Here is a 13,909-nt window from a genome sequence, read left to right as displayed (position 1 = left end):
AAGACCAGCTGCTCTTCCGGCAGGCATCACATCGCCAAGATGTATCTCATATCTCAGATCCTAGTGCAGCATAGGTGCTAGACAGCCGACTCGACTGACGCAGAAGAAGTAAATGGCTTTGGACCCTGCGCCACAATTTATCGAGTTTGCGCAACCTGACGATTTATACCAGGAGGACCCTAGCCTTGTCAAGAACACTGTATGGTACCGAGAGACAGTAGTGGACAGTGCAGATCATCCGCCTGTACGCCAAGTTAATGTCATTGCAGACAACTGGACAAGCTCTTGCCGGCGGTGACCACATTGTGAATTTTACGGACGGATCCCACTGTCCATCTACTATTGTGCATCCCAAGATTCTTCCCTGACCTACCTGAATACTCTACGAATGTAGCTATCGCTGAAGCCGACTCAAGGATGCCGACTGGGTCGCCTGCGGATGCGATTGTTTGGAAGTACCCTACGAAGTTCACGATCCCCTTCGTGCGCTTTGGGGATGGGATAAAAATCTTGGATAGGTAAACTTACCCACCCTTCGAAGTGCCCTTGGAGCGGCTGCCGAGACATATATGGGTGAGGACAAGGCGCAGAGGAACGAGATCGACGATAGGAAGGTAGTATCGGCAAAATCGCGCAAGTATTTCCGCACGATAGAAGCTGGCTGCAGATGACTGTCAAGTCCGTAAGGACAGCAAGGCGATTGCAAGCCTCCAGCGACATGAATGCTATTTGGATAGACGCACGACTTTCCCGCAGAGCAGCGACGGTCCGCAGCGATGATGAGAGCTAACAGTCTGACTCGGAGCTCGCGAGGCAGGTCTGTCGATGCTGGGGGATCGCAAGCGGGGAGCCCGTATAGCAGTTGATTGCGAGCATATATGACCTGGCCAAGGTCCTGGACAAGAGCAGGTGCAACGTTGCCACAAATGTGCGGGGATCATTGTGGCTGTCCAACAACCAAGAAAGCCTTTGTACCCCTGCGCAAGACCAGCTTGCAATCACGCCGAGCATTTGCGATGGACAACAATTATATGCCAAACCATGTACACTACGAAATGTCAGACGGTCGAGTCAATGAGATGCAATGTGCCAGAGGGAATAGAGCGTATTAGTTTCGATAATTATCAGAGAATTCATCAACGAAGGCGCAAGTGGAAATTCATCTAAAATTTCGCTTCAAGTGAAAGATTAAGACAACGAAATGTAAAGACATGAATGGATTAGAAGCTTGCAGGGGCATTTTGCGCCAACGCGCGTTCCGGGAACCTGCCTGTCTCCTCTATTGTGTGCGTGCACACCAAGACACTCGCCTTCCGACTGCCATATCCCACACGCATGCCTCACAGAGCGATAAGATACTCGCCGCCTGATACGTTCCTCCCCAGTACGCACGAGGCCATCACATCGTCGTGCCAGAGCTCATATAGTGGTGATGTCTCTTGCTCTATGACTTACCTACAAAGATAATCATTAGCCCTTACAAGTTCTGCATTAGCCACTGCATCAAGTGGAGCTGCCTTTTGGAAGTGAAGAACTTGATAAATATGCTAACTAATACGCTCTAATGTCCCCGATGCAATGCCTTGTACGATGCGAGATGGTAACCTGCAGTGCGATATACGCAACCCGAACTATGCTATACGACCAAAGTCGGCGATGCGATATATACTTTTGTATGTATGTCGGAAAACGGCCGAATTGGTGGTCACTGGTGAAGCGCGGTGGCGCGGTGATCACCGCTGGCGGGGAGAGTGGCCACTAGCGATCATCAGTAATCACCACAGCGTCACCGGTGGTCACCGAACATGCCTGACGTAGCGCAGGATTCCCCCAAGCCGCCGGAGCAAGGGTCTATAGCTAACGCTGAGGGACCATCTGTATAGAAGTAGACGCACACTTGACAATCTACCTCGAAAATACTCTTAGGTGCCGAAGAACACGAAATAATCCAGAAAAACCTTCGCCTCAAGACAGTAGCAATGCGCGAGACCATGCGCATGTGGGACGACGAGATTTTTCCGGGTACTATCTCGAGTGTCGTGCGACGACCTGCGAGGGAAGGCAGCACCAACAACGAAGTTGATCAGATTTTGGCAGGCATCGAGGATGAGGAGGTCGAGCAATCAGATGAGGAGGACGGGAATGGGCGAAGCGGCACGCAGGATAATGTAGAAGAGGATTAGGATAACTGAGCTGGTTCCCTGTACATTTCGTGGCGGTGGGCCACCAGAGTTGTGGGTCCATGTGTAATCGAATACGGGATTGTCCGAATGACGTATAAGTACCACCGCCGCGACGTCAACATCTTGTCCGCTACCACCATCTATTCCTCGTTCTGTCCAACATTTGGTGATTCATCCGGCCATCTCCATATCTATAACTCAGGAGATGTAGCGGGAACGATGCATAGCCTGGTCAGGCAATGATGGTGTCTCCCGCGGCCTGTTCTCACAAGCCCAAGCCAGTGCGTGACAACGACGTCGCTGTCTTGGTGCGCAGCGACTTGTTGTGCGCATGCAGATGACTGACGACCTTCTTGCAGGTAGAAGGCTCATGATCGTATCTCGCGGCAAGTTGTACTGCCGGCGTGCGGTCGCTCGTATAGCTAGAGCCGTCTTTCGATCATGCTCAAAGACCATCCCCAACATCAGCCACCTTTTCTCCCCCCTTCGCATGTGAGCTCTTGTCCGAGGCCTTGCGTACTGCTGCTTAGAATGTTGATTCACGGCTTGCCTCACGCCATCTGCCCAGCACGCCGCCCGTAGTCCGTCGGCTCGTGTCGCAAGTGTGCTACATCTGTGGATTCAGAAGGTCCGTCCAGTCCTGCTGTTGCTGGGCCTACACTCATTACCTGCGACTATAGTCGTTTATAATGATACACGATCGATACACCGCGTCGCAGCTACTACATGTACCGTAGTCGAGTATTGATAATGAATTTTTTTTTTAATTCCGCGGCGCCGAATAGTGACCACCGGGAAACACAGAGCATCACCGTGATCACTCGCCGTCACTGGGTTCACTAGTGATCACGGTGACCACCGGCATTCACCACCAAGTAGAGCTGATCACTCGTCCGGGATGGTGACGCGGTGACCACCTTTGATCACTGGTGCTCGCCCGTGGTCACCGATTCGGCCAAATTCCGACATAGTCAACCAACGTACCCCCAAATCCACCCAAGAAGAAATCTACGTTATGTACCAGTCCGTGCAAATGCAGATGATATGCAGTCTAAAGCAATGCGAAGGACAGAAGAGTGAAGAGGCATAGTATGCGTGGTTGGAAGGTATGGCGAGGAGGGAAGGTATGACGAGGAGGGACGACAGACCTGTGGCCACTATAGCGCCACGGAGGTCACTACAACGACGCCAACGTCATGTCCGAATCCATCGAATCCGACCTGCGCGTCCCGCGCAAGTACTCCACATACTCGACCAAGAACCGCACCTGCTCGTACGTCTCAATCGCCTTGATGCTCCTTCTCCTGCGCAACAAGAAGATCGCGCGCTCGACCAGGACGACTACCGACGAGTCAACCTCGTCTGCGGGACGAATCATGTTATCCCCCGAACGAGGTACGCTATCGCCAGCGCCCTCGTCCAACCAGCCGCAAAGCCCGAGCTTGATCGCCCAGCACGCCGCCACGACGCCCGCGCGCCCAACGCCCCCGCGACAATGTACCAGCACCGGCACACCGCGCAACGTATAGTCCCTCAGGACATCGCTAAGCCTCTCGTCCAGCGCCTCTGGCGACAGAGGCGCGAGGCCCTCTGGCGTCGGTATGCGGAGGACGTCAATACCGGCTGAGCGTGCGGCATCGGAGTAAAGGTCCCACGGCGCGCCTAGTAATGCCAGTTCCCCGTCGTCGAGGCAGCTGGGGGATAGGTGAGATCGAGAGCGGTACCATGGAAGGAGGGATACTAACCATATTATGCACCCGACGCCGAGATCCCTCATCCTCCGCAAGTCTGTTCTTAGGTCTCTGCAGACGCCGCTCCGTCCCCTTACAGGACCTTGCAAGCGGACTGAAAGAAGTGAGAAAATGAAGATGTGGGTAGAGAAGTCTGCCTACCCTTCTTCCCCGGACAAGACGACATGAACAAATTCCCCAGCATGAACGTCGGAGTCGATGGTGATAATGGGCTCTTCTCGTCCGACGCGTCTTCATCAAAGTCCTTTTCTGCCAACGGCGGCGCTATCGACAGCGATATGTGCGACACATTCGAGGGCTTGGCGAGCAAGCGAGGCGGTCGTGGAGACTCCGCCCCCTCCGCGCCAGGCACAGCAGGCATTGGCGGCACGGGCGATATCTCTTCTGTGATAGCGGCCTGGAGCGCCGCGGACATCCCAGAGCGCGTCCTCAGCATGTGTGGTGGGCTCTCCGGCGGCGGATACGGCGGGGGCTGCACATTCACGAGCTGCATCCCCGGAGGCAGGTACCGCTCCACCAGTCGGTCGATCTGGAACTTGGCGGGCAGCTCGAAGACGGTTGGCACATGGCGCGCGGAGAGGACAAGATGGGAGGAGACGAGGGCGAGGAGATCTGGGGGGATGATGGTGGAGATGCTAAGTGACAGGCATTAGGTGGGTACGCGGGAGCAGAGCGGACAGCACGAACTTGATGGGGTGCGTGGAAGACGTCTTGATGTGATGTGCTTGTGGGGGTTCGGTAGGCGCGACCTGGGGTGGCTCCATGGGTTCCAAAGGTTCGCTGATAGCGGCCATAAGCTTGTTCTCGAGGCCGGAGTGGTCTGATAGTGGGCGACCGCAGGGGCCGAGCAAAGGAGAGTCCGCCGAGGCGAGGTCGCACTTGTGCCAACTCTCGGTGGCGCCCAGTACGTCGGCCTGCCGTGCCTGCAGCTCGCCATAAAATTCGGGGGTTTGCACGGAGAGGGGGACGTATGTGAAGGGGCAGCCTGTTGAGCGAGTGTGAGTGACATCTATGTGATGGAGGGGCATGGCACGTACCTTGAGGACCGAACTTGACGCGACTATACTCGCTGGTATGGTGCTGGGATGCGAGCCTCGCCAGCTGCAGAGATATAAGTGCATGCTAACTAGAATTCCTTCGATGCACACACCTGTGAGGCTAAGCGCTCATTGCGAGTGAAGGACGGCAAGGGCGTGAACGGACGCGGCGAATCTGCAAATTCATGCGGGGCAGACCATGACGCAGGCGCTTCTACAATTGCAGTGCACATCTAGCCAGACGGAGGGAGCGGGGAGCCGGGTGTCGGAAGGAATGACGAAGGGCGGAGAGCTGCTGGCGAGGGGAAGACGCGAACAACAAGAGGAAGTCGAGTTGTTGCGGGCGAGAATAGCTCCCCGGGGCCGGGGAACCGGTGATGGACCGCACGTGGGGTGCTTCACGGGCTTCAAGGCCAGTATGCCCGTCTAACATATTGCAAAGTGGTCAGTCGCAGAGTATTGCCTCGACCTTCCTTCTTCTGCCCATGGCTTTTGCTGCCCGATATTTTGGACGGCGCTGGGGGGATTTACGACGCGTCCGGGGCGGCCGGCCGCCGCTCCACATGGGCGTGGGAAGGTGTTGCCCTGATGAAGAGCACTTGACGGCTGGCTCGCACCTTGAGCGGATTTTCTCCTTCTGCACTCGTTTCCCGTCGCCATCACCACTTCGACGACGTTTCCCGCAGCGCCGGGCCTGTCCTTCACCATCATTGGCGTTCCGTCCCTCGTTCGGCTCACTACATCAGCAGGACTGCCCGCCCGACGCCTCGTCTCCATCCACCGGGTCTCCCCAGACCACTCACACCGCCAGCCCCGCGACACGCTCATTACTCTGCCCACTGCTTAGACGATGCTACGATTTCAGAACGATGTCGAATTTACAGACGTACCAATACCGACCACCCGCGCGCCAGCGCCCGGTAGTCACACCATCCGACGCGCAAAGACACTCACCCGCCCCGAGCGCAGCGTCGCCCCGGTCCCGCTCATCAATGCCCCGACTAGCGCAGGCGGCCCCGCCACCACTCTCGAGATGGACTACAACGGCTCCCCAGCCTGGACGCTCTTCTCCAAGGTCGTCACCTTCTGGGCACCAGGCTTCCTCCTGAGCTCGATCGGCGGCCTCCATGGGAAGGACGTCCAGCAGGCATGGCGGGAGAAGATGACGCTCTGTTTCCTCATCGCCCTCCTATGTGCTGGAGTCGGCTTCGTCACCGTCGGCTTCCAGAAGGTGCTCTGCCCGGAAACAGGCGAAACCACGAAGATATTCGCTGGCGTCGGTGATACGCAAATGGTCGTCGGCGTCCAGGGACGCGTCTACAATACCACCAACGCTCAGGCCCCGTTCCAGTCCATTGCGATGAACAGTGCCGGTGCGGACGTTACAGGGTACTTCCGTCGTACTGCATCTCAGTTCGATAGATGTGCGTCTTCTTCGCATCAGAACGTGCACTCCACTGACAACCGTTCCAGGCACTGGTCTCAATAACCTCATCGCCACGGACGACCCATGCTCGGGTTACACACCTTGCACTCAGGGCGATATAGCTTCGGAATCTACCTTCCAGAACCTCGGACTGGAGGTGACGCCCTTCGTCTCCGGGTACTCATGGGACCTCGTTGCCAACCTCACCTACTACTTCGTCATCGACGGCGCCGTACTCAACATGACCAACTACTTCACCTTGCACCCCAACCCCGTCTCTGGCGACAGCGTCGACTATGCGCTGCGCACCGTCATCATTGATTCTCCCACGGCCAGTGGGAAGGATGGTACCCGTCTCTTCTACGCGAAGTCGGACCTGATCCAGGCTGTGCCGTGTCTCGTGCAGCGCTATTACGCCGGGAACATCGACAAGGTTTCCCCAGGCTGCTTCGTGTCCGACCTCTTCCTGTACGCTGGCTTGTTTGTCATCTTGGGCCTCGTCATGGTGCGCTTCGTGATGGCGTGCGTCTTCAACTGGTTCCTGTCCGGGCGTCTAGCAGCCACCCCTGATCAACGGGAACTGAACCGGAAGGCCATCAGTCCGGCAGTCATGCCCGAGGGCGCCAACATCTCCATCGACAACCGTAATGGCACCGCACCTTGGGCTGGCCCGAATGGCAAGTTGAACAAGCCCAATCCGAAGGCGAAGTCTTTTGGCGCGTCTGCCAGCACGCTCAACTCCAATGATGGCGCGTCACCTATCATCAGTATGGCGCAGATCGGCGCGGAGCTGTTCGCGGTCTGCCTTGTCACCTGTTATTCGGAAGGCGAGGACTCGCTCAGGACGACGTTGGACTCGATATCGCGCACGACTTACTCGGATGCACGGAAGTTGTTGTTCGTCGTCGCCGATGGAATTATCACTGGTGCCGGCGAGAAGCGGAGCACGCCGGATATCTGTGTCTCGCTGCTGGAGGCGGACCCACGGTTCGGTGACCCTATACCCATGAGCTACGTTGCAGTGGGTTCAGGAGCGAAGGCGGTCAACAGGGCTATGGTGTACGCCGGTCATTACAGTACGTTGACACCCTTTATACTTCCCCGCATCCTGCTGATCATAATGCACAGCCGTCGCTGGACGACGAACCCCGACGGTCATTGTTGTCAAATGCGGCACCGAGGCCGAGGCCGCAAAGGAGAAGAAGCCCGGAAACCGCGGCAAGCGTGATAGCCAGCTTATCCTCATGAACTTCTTCTCCCGCGTCACCTATAATGATCGAATGACCCCGCTGGACTTTGACCTATTCCGGAAGATCCACATACTAATGGGTGTAACGCCAGACTTCTTCGAGGTCTGCCTGATGGTGCGTTTTGAGTTGTCGGCCTTAAATCCCCGCTAAAACGCGATATCCCCCAGGTCGACGCGGACACCAAGGTCTTCCCGACGTCCCTGGGCCACCTCGTCAATTGCATGCATCACGATCAGATGATTATGGGCGTCTGCGGCGAGACGCGGATAGCGAACAAGCGCCAGTCTTGGGTGACCGCCATCCAGGTCTTCGAGTACTTCATCTCCCACCACCTCGCCAAGGCCTTCGAGTCCGTCTTCGGTGGTGTCACCTGTCTGCCCGGATGCTTCTCCATGTTCCGGCTCAAGGCACGGCGGCAGACCGGCGAGGAGTGGGTGCCGCTGATCATCAAGCCCGAGATCGTGCAGCAGTACTCCCAGAGCGAGGTCAAGACCCTTCACCAGAAGAACCTGCTGCTGCTCGGCGAGGATCGCTTCTTGACGACCATCCTCCTGCGCACGTTCCCGAACCGGAAGATGATGTTCTGCCCGCAGGCGCGATGCAGGACCGTCGTCCCCGACACGTTCGCCGTCCTGCTCTCGCAGCGCCGTCGGTGGATCAACTCGACGATTCACAACCTCATGGAGCTCGTCCTGGTCCGGAACTTGTGCGGCACGTTCTGCTTCAGCATGCAGTTCGTTGTGTTCATGGACTTGCTTGGCACGGTCGTACTGCCCATCGCTATCGCCCTGACGTACATGCTGGTCGTCGGCATGGCGTTCGCACCGCCGCATTCTTTCGAGGAAGCCATCCCGCTCATCCTGCTCATCGCCGTCCTCGGTCTTCCCGCCATCCTCATCATGATGACCACCGGCAAGATCGTCTACGTCGCATGGATGTTCGCGTATCTGCTCGCCCTGCCCGTGTGGAACTTCATCCTCCCGGTGTACGCGTTCTGGCACTTTGACGACTTCTCGTGGGGTGAAACACGGTACGTTCGTCATTTGTCCGCCAAGCCCGTCTATTGAACCCTTTATAGAAAAGTCGCCGGAGAAACAAAGGACGAGGGTCACGGTGGAGGTGGCGGTGTCAATGAGGCCGTCAAGATCCCGATGCGCCGGTGGGAAGACTGGGAACGCTCGCGCCTGCGCAAGATTCGCCGCGAGGAGCGCCGGAGACGCGAGTTCGAGCGTCAACATGGTGGCTACATCACCGGCGAGGGCAACCTCCTCGGCGTGGGCGACACCTACAGCACGTACGATGGTTCCGACACCGTCTCCGTCACGTCCTCGGAGGATGACCAGTGGGGCACGAACATCGGCACGTACAACGAGAACAGTTCGCAGTACGGCCCGCCGCCAACAGGCCTATTCGAGGCGCCGCAAGATCGACTAGCGTCCGCGGAAGTGGTGGACGGTGCGGACTTGGAAGCGATGCTGGAGCGAGGGTTCGACGATCGGGGGTCACCAACAACACCGAATTCGGCGGTGCCCCTCACGTCCTCCATGCCGCGGTACCAGCTCTCCGACGGCGCAGCATCAGCACACAATCTGGTGAATGTCCGAGACGACAGCGGGTACACGCCGCTAGATCGTTCGGGGCACCCGCCACTGCCGTCGATGAAGCCCATGTCGCCGCCGCCACGAGACGGTGGGCGCGGAGGTTACGGGCCATTAGGTCCCCTGGACCCCGCGTCTCGAATCTGACAGTGAGTAGGTGCTCCGTCGGGAGATACAATGGACGTCTATCTGCCGGCTCGCTCCCAGCTCATCGCATCGTTTCCATGTTGCCATACCCTACGCATGAATAGTCCTGTACACGCCATCACTGCACCCACACTCGCAGCACTGCTCTGATCTTCCGTATCTCACGTCCCTTGTTTAATGGCCTTCCTCCGCGGGGCTCCCGCCTGTATTGTCGACGCTGGGCCTGTACGAGTACGTCGCCTCTGTGTCGCGTTGCACCTTTCCCTCCGCATATCACTGTCGTACAGTAGGACATTTTCAGTCCCCATTGCTCTTTGTGTTCCTTTCGCATTCTCCCCTTCCGCCCTCGCGCTCTTTGTCGTTTTCTCTTACCATGCGGGCTGACGATGGTCGTCACCTCTATGTTTACTACTGTGCTGCAGCGATGTTCGGAGTAGGGTCAACGGGTGTTGGACGTCCAAAAGCATATCTTGTACATGATATAACCCATTCCTTAGACATTACTTAGAACTCGGGCAGACCGCTACATAGACTGCTGGATATAATACTGAATAGGGCTAGTGGTCGCTGCGCCGGAGAGGGGGACCTGAGTTTGCGCGTGTTTTGGCGAGTGTGTCCATCGTTGATTTGGGATCGCCCGGGCGGACGGCCCGATCAGAAGCCCAGCACTCACTTGTCCTCGGCGCTCGTCGTTCGTGCGCCATCCCCGCGGCGACCCTGGCGTCGTTCCCCGCAACGTCGACGCGCGTGCTGCTCGACTCGGCGGCGCGTGCAGCGACCAAGTGCTGCGCGCGCGCGTCATCCCTTCCTTCGCGTCTCACTCCTTCACTCAAGACTCCCTCGCGCCGCTCGACCTATCTCGGCATTCATGACTACTTCTTGCGGCAGCAGCAGTTAGCCAGCAATGGCTCTAGGGCTAGGACGACATGGGGGAATTACCAGTCATCTTGTACTGCGAGGTGCGTGCTGCTCCCATCCGTATGCATACATCCAAGTTGACGAGAATGCAGGTGCTTTTCCACGACTCCTACATGTCGGGGCGCAGCCGCGCAGGCTGTGGCAACACCCCCGGAGCGAGAACTCACTGCCGCTGAACTCGAATGGCTAGCCGAAGAGCAGAAGCTTGCACAGTCACCATGGCTTCAGGCGTCGCAAGATCCTACTTCCCCTTCCCCCACAGCACCTACATCCACGGAAGAGCAGGAACCTGCGAAGCGCTTCGACTGGAGACAGCGAGCGATATCACGCTTGCCGGCTCAGCCACAGTCTACCCCACCTTCCAGCGACGGCACCCTCTTCAATTGGAGCAATGCCGTCAAGCGCGTTCACCCTTCCCTCGCGTCCCTTGAGCCAGGAGAACCTTTCTACGAAGAGGTTAGAGAGTATGAAGCTCGGTATGTGTCCCGTTACTTGTCCATCAATGTCTCCTGACGCGTTTTCTACATAGATTTCTGCCCATGCTTGAGGCTGAGCAACGAGAGGAGCAGGAGGTCGTTCGGGACCGGCTAGCAACTTGGCCCCTCTCCAAGCTCTCAGAAGAGGGATACTGCTTGCAGGGGATGTCTGCCTACTGGCTGGAAGCAGACTTGTTTGGACGACCCGTAGCCAACTTCTCAATGGGACCAGGCATGACTTTACCCGAGCACAAGTTTGAGTAAGCAAACCGTGCCCGAAATTGTCAATCCGCGGCTTATGTCTCACAGGTCTGGGGTCCAAGTCTTGATCTCACGCGTCGACCCTCTGAAGGAAACGCCGCATACTGCATCAGTATGGAGTCTTGAACTACTTTATATTACACTCTTTACTCATTCATTCCTTAGGTTGTAGGATTTACGAAGTCGCACCTTAAGCTGTCCTTCCTGCAGCGCTTTGAGTTAGAGGACGGTCAATGGCGGTTAGACCTTGGAAGGTTTGTTAGTTTTTGTTGCCTGGCCACCACTTCCTCATCACGTTCAGGTCCAACCTCATCTACGAACGCACCAAAGCAGCCATTTCTCAACTCCGCCAGGACCCCAAGAAAATCGAGGAAATGGACGCCGGCCGAGGGAAGGAATACATCTCCCAAGGCACCCACCTCCGCGACGTCCTTCTCCAGTCCTTTAAACCCGCCCGCCCCGAGGACGATCCCGACCCCGCGACCGTGTCGGCGAACACTCGCGAGCTGCATGCATCAGGCCCGGAGTACCCTGTCGCTGTGCTCAGCCATGAGAGCCGGCTGGGGCATGATAATCGGGGGATCTTCAAGGACGATATGCGCATACAGAGCTGGGCGGACCGGTACTCGAGGCCGAACCCTGTTGTGGCGGAGGGTGATCCCATCCTGGAAGGATTGAACGATACGCAGCGACGCGCCGTGGCGACGATGATAGGGCAGAGGATCAGTTTGGTGCAGGGGGTATGCGCAATCTAAATCTCAGCGCTATAGTCGGCAGACTGACTCGATTCTTTCAGCCTCCCGGCACCGGCAAAACGCGCACCATCATCGAAACCGTCAAACTTCTCAAGGTCCACTTCGAAGTCCCCCAGCCGCTCATGATCTGCACCTACACCAACGTCGCCGTCGACAACCTCGTCGAAGGTCTCGTCAAAGCCGGCCTCAAGCCCCTCCGCGTCGGCTTCGGCGGCAAGGTCCAAGCCGAACTTGCCGAGCACACCATGGACTACAAGCTCAATCAGCACCCTGCGCGACCCGCCATCGACGCCGCGCAGGAGGAAAGGCAGAGGATCTATAAGGAGCTAGATGAGCTGAGATGCAGTATGGCGGAGGATAAGGCGCGCATGGAAAGTGGTGCGGCGAAGAACTTGAAGACGCGCATACAGCGCAAGCAGGCAGTACGTCTTATGCACGAATCTGGCCAGTTCGAGTGCATACTCACGGGTTTTATCAGGCCATCTTCGCCAAGCAGCGCGTTTTGCAGGCGCTCACATCGAAGATCTTCCGCATGGAGCAACAAGTGTTGCGTGAGATCCTCGACGCGGCAGATGTGGTCTGTACGACGTGTATGAGTGCAGCATCGGCTGTACTCAATGTTGCCGACTTCCCCGTCGTCTTCATCGATGAAGCGTCCATGTCGACCGAGCCTGCTAGTCTAGTGCCGTTGATGAAGGGGGTCAGTGTCCATGATAGCACAAACTCGCAGGACCACTGACCTCTGAACAGAGTCAACATGTTGCCCTCATCGGTGATCACAAGCAGCTGCCGCCCGTTATCACCAGCCCGGAAGCGCAAGCACTTGGTCTCGGTGTCAGCTTGTTCGAGCGACTGACGGAGGAAGGAGGTACGTGTTTCCTCCCGTCATGTCGACCTATCCGCTCATGTCACCCCAGTCGTGCCATCCATCATGCTCGACATCCAGTATCGCATGCACCCCAAGATCTCCCGTTTCCCCTCCTCCGAGTTCTATGGCTTCGGCCTGCGCGACGGTACCGTCGACGCCGCAGGCGTCGTCTCTTCCCGTCTCCGCCCACCTCGCACCTCCGCCCACCTCCGCATCCGCACCGGCATCGACTCCGGCGCCCCTGTCCTCGGCCCCCAAAGTGCCACCGGCCTTACCAGCCTCGACACCACTGACGAGCACGATGCGCCCCCTGTCATCTTCCTCAACCACACCTCGTACGAGTCCACGCGCAGCCGCTCGCGCGTCAACCACGTCGAGGCGCAGATCGTCGCGAGCGTCGTCGAGGACCTGCTCCTGCACAACCCGGACCTGCAGGGCGCGGACATCGGGGTGATCGCGCCCTACGTGGCGCAGATCTCGCTGTTGGACCGGTTGTTGAAGAAGAACAATGATTGGAAGCAGCGGTTCACGGCGGTGCTGGGGAGTCATCGGGCGCTTCAGCTTTCGAATATCGAGATCAAGACGGTCGATGGGTTTGAAGGGCGCGAGAAGGATGTGATCATCTTTAGCACCGTTAGGAATAACTCATCTGGGTTAGTCGCAGCTCGTGCTCTCGATTGGGCTTCGCTGATGTACATTTGCAGCTACATTGGCTTCCTCGCCGATGAACGACGGCTTAACGTTGGGCTGACGCGCGCCAAGAGAGGCCTCTTCGTCGTAGGTGGCATCGAGACCCTCAAGGCAGGCAAGCGCAAGGAAGAACCAGAACTCCAACCCGTCTCCACCGCGCAAGCCCTCGCCGCCACTTCACCACCGTCCGCCGACGCCGTCAAGCTCGAGGCCTCCCCTGACAAACCCAAGCGCGCGAAGAAAGCCCCACGCACGAACCGGGGTGTCGAAGCCTGGCGCAGATACGCTAAATGGCTCATGGACGAAGGGCTCATCATCACCCTGACGGGCGATGCTCTATCGCAGGCGCTGTACGGCAACGTCCGTCGCGCGAGGAAGACCTTGCAAGCTATCGCTGCGGATAACGCGAGGCGAGGCTAGCCAGGATGCATATGCACGGAGTATGCAGTATCGTTATTGCTTGGAAATCCTATAGAATACTTACATGTCCTATAATCATCTTATGTAGGAAGAGGGAAGGCCTACACCCATACTTACGCGATAAGATTG

General features: G+C 57.4%; 5 protein-coding genes across 5 annotated transcripts; 3 read left to right on the top strand and 2 right to left on the bottom strand.

Moving 5' to 3' along the window:
* Positions 1 to 1,869: 1,869 nt before the first annotated feature.
* On the top strand, positions 1,870 to 2,184 carry SCHCODRAFT_02635711 (uncharacterized protein; the record flags this gene model as incomplete). The annotated part of the gene is made up of 2 exons (XM_003029885.3): positions 1,870 to 1,905; positions 1,959 to 2,184. Exon 2 carries the CDS (start codon positions 1,980 to 1,982, stop codon positions 2,181 to 2,183), a length of 204 nt encoding a protein of 67 aa, XP_003029931.1. The 5' UTR covers positions 1,870 to 1,905; positions 1,959 to 1,979.
* Positions 2,185 to 2,314: 130 nt separating this feature from the next.
* On the bottom strand, positions 2,315 to 2,858 carry SCHCODRAFT_02378398 (uncharacterized protein). Its single transcript, XM_050342516.1, has one exon. The coding sequence runs from the start codon at positions 2,673 to 2,675 to the stop codon at positions 2,382 to 2,384; it is 294 nt and encodes a 97-aa protein (XP_050198992.1). The 5' UTR covers positions 2,676 to 2,858; the 3' UTR covers positions 2,315 to 2,381.
* A 51-nt stretch (positions 2,859 to 2,909) lies between these two features.
* Positions 2,910 to 5,283, bottom strand: SCHCODRAFT_02635708 (phosphatases II). The gene is made up of 6 exons (XM_003029482.2): positions 5,085 to 5,283; positions 4,972 to 5,035; positions 4,622 to 4,919; positions 4,076 to 4,569; positions 3,929 to 4,028; positions 2,910 to 3,877 (listed from the first exon to the last, which is right to left on the bottom strand). Exons 1-6 carry the CDS (start codon positions 5,202 to 5,204, stop codon positions 3,361 to 3,363), a joined length of 1,593 nt encoding a protein of 530 aa, XP_003029528.1. The 5' UTR covers positions 5,205 to 5,283; the 3' UTR covers positions 2,910 to 3,360.
* Positions 5,284 to 5,821: 538 nt separating this feature from the next.
* On the top strand, positions 5,822 to 9,392 carry SCHCODRAFT_02704129 (glycosyltransferase family 2 protein; the record flags this gene model as incomplete). The annotated part of the gene is made up of 5 exons (XM_003029884.2): positions 5,822 to 6,395; positions 6,445 to 7,473; positions 7,526 to 7,761; positions 7,815 to 8,677; positions 8,726 to 9,392. The coding sequence occupies 5 exons, from the start codon at positions 5,822 to 5,824 to the stop codon at positions 9,390 to 9,392; spliced, it is 3,369 nt and encodes a 1,122-aa protein (XP_003029930.1).
* Positions 9,393 to 10,849: 1,457 nt separating this feature from the next.
* On the top strand, positions 10,850 to 13,780 carry SCHCODRAFT_02511353 (P-loop containing nucleoside triphosphate hydrolase protein; the record flags this gene model as incomplete). The annotated part of the gene is made up of 9 exons (XM_050343251.1): positions 10,850 to 11,046; positions 11,096 to 11,159; positions 11,213 to 11,301; positions 11,349 to 11,787; positions 11,844 to 12,224; positions 12,281 to 12,502; positions 12,553 to 12,636; positions 12,749 to 13,323; positions 13,375 to 13,780. 9 exons carry the CDS (start codon positions 10,850 to 10,852, stop codon positions 13,778 to 13,780), a joined length of 2,457 nt encoding a protein of 818 aa, XP_050198991.1.
* Positions 13,781 to 13,909: the final 129 nt, after the last annotated feature.

This window comes from Schizophyllum commune (genome assembly GCF_000143185.2).
Source record: "Schizophyllum commune H4-8 unplaced genomic scaffold SCHCOscaffold_9, whole genome shotgun sequence".
In the NCBI taxonomy this organism is placed as follows: Eukaryota; Fungi; Basidiomycota; class Agaricomycetes; order Agaricales; family Schizophyllaceae; genus Schizophyllum; species Schizophyllum commune.
This window is presented reverse-complemented; position numbering and strand designations above follow the sequence as displayed.

What these genes read in the sequence shown, in the direction of transcription:
- SCHCODRAFT_02378398 (XM_050342516.1), bottom strand. Translation starts at nt 2,675, where the DNA reads ATGCGAAGGGGGGAGAAAAGGTGGCTGATGTTGGGGATGGTCTTTGAG.
- SCHCODRAFT_02635708 (XM_003029482.2), bottom strand. Translation starts at nt 5,204, where the DNA reads ATGTGCACTGCAATTGTAGAAGCGCCTGCGTCATGGTCTGCCCCGCAT. An exon ending in CGTCAAGTTCGGTCCTCAAG is followed by an intron (nt 4,920 to 4,971) that starts GTACGTGCCATG and finishes CTCGCTCAACAG; the next exon opens with GCTGCCCCTTCACATACGTC. An exon ending in TCTTCCACGCACCCCATCAA is followed by an intron (nt 4,570 to 4,621) that starts GTTCGTGCTGTC and finishes CCTGTCACTTAG; the next exon opens with CATCTCCACCATCATCCCCC.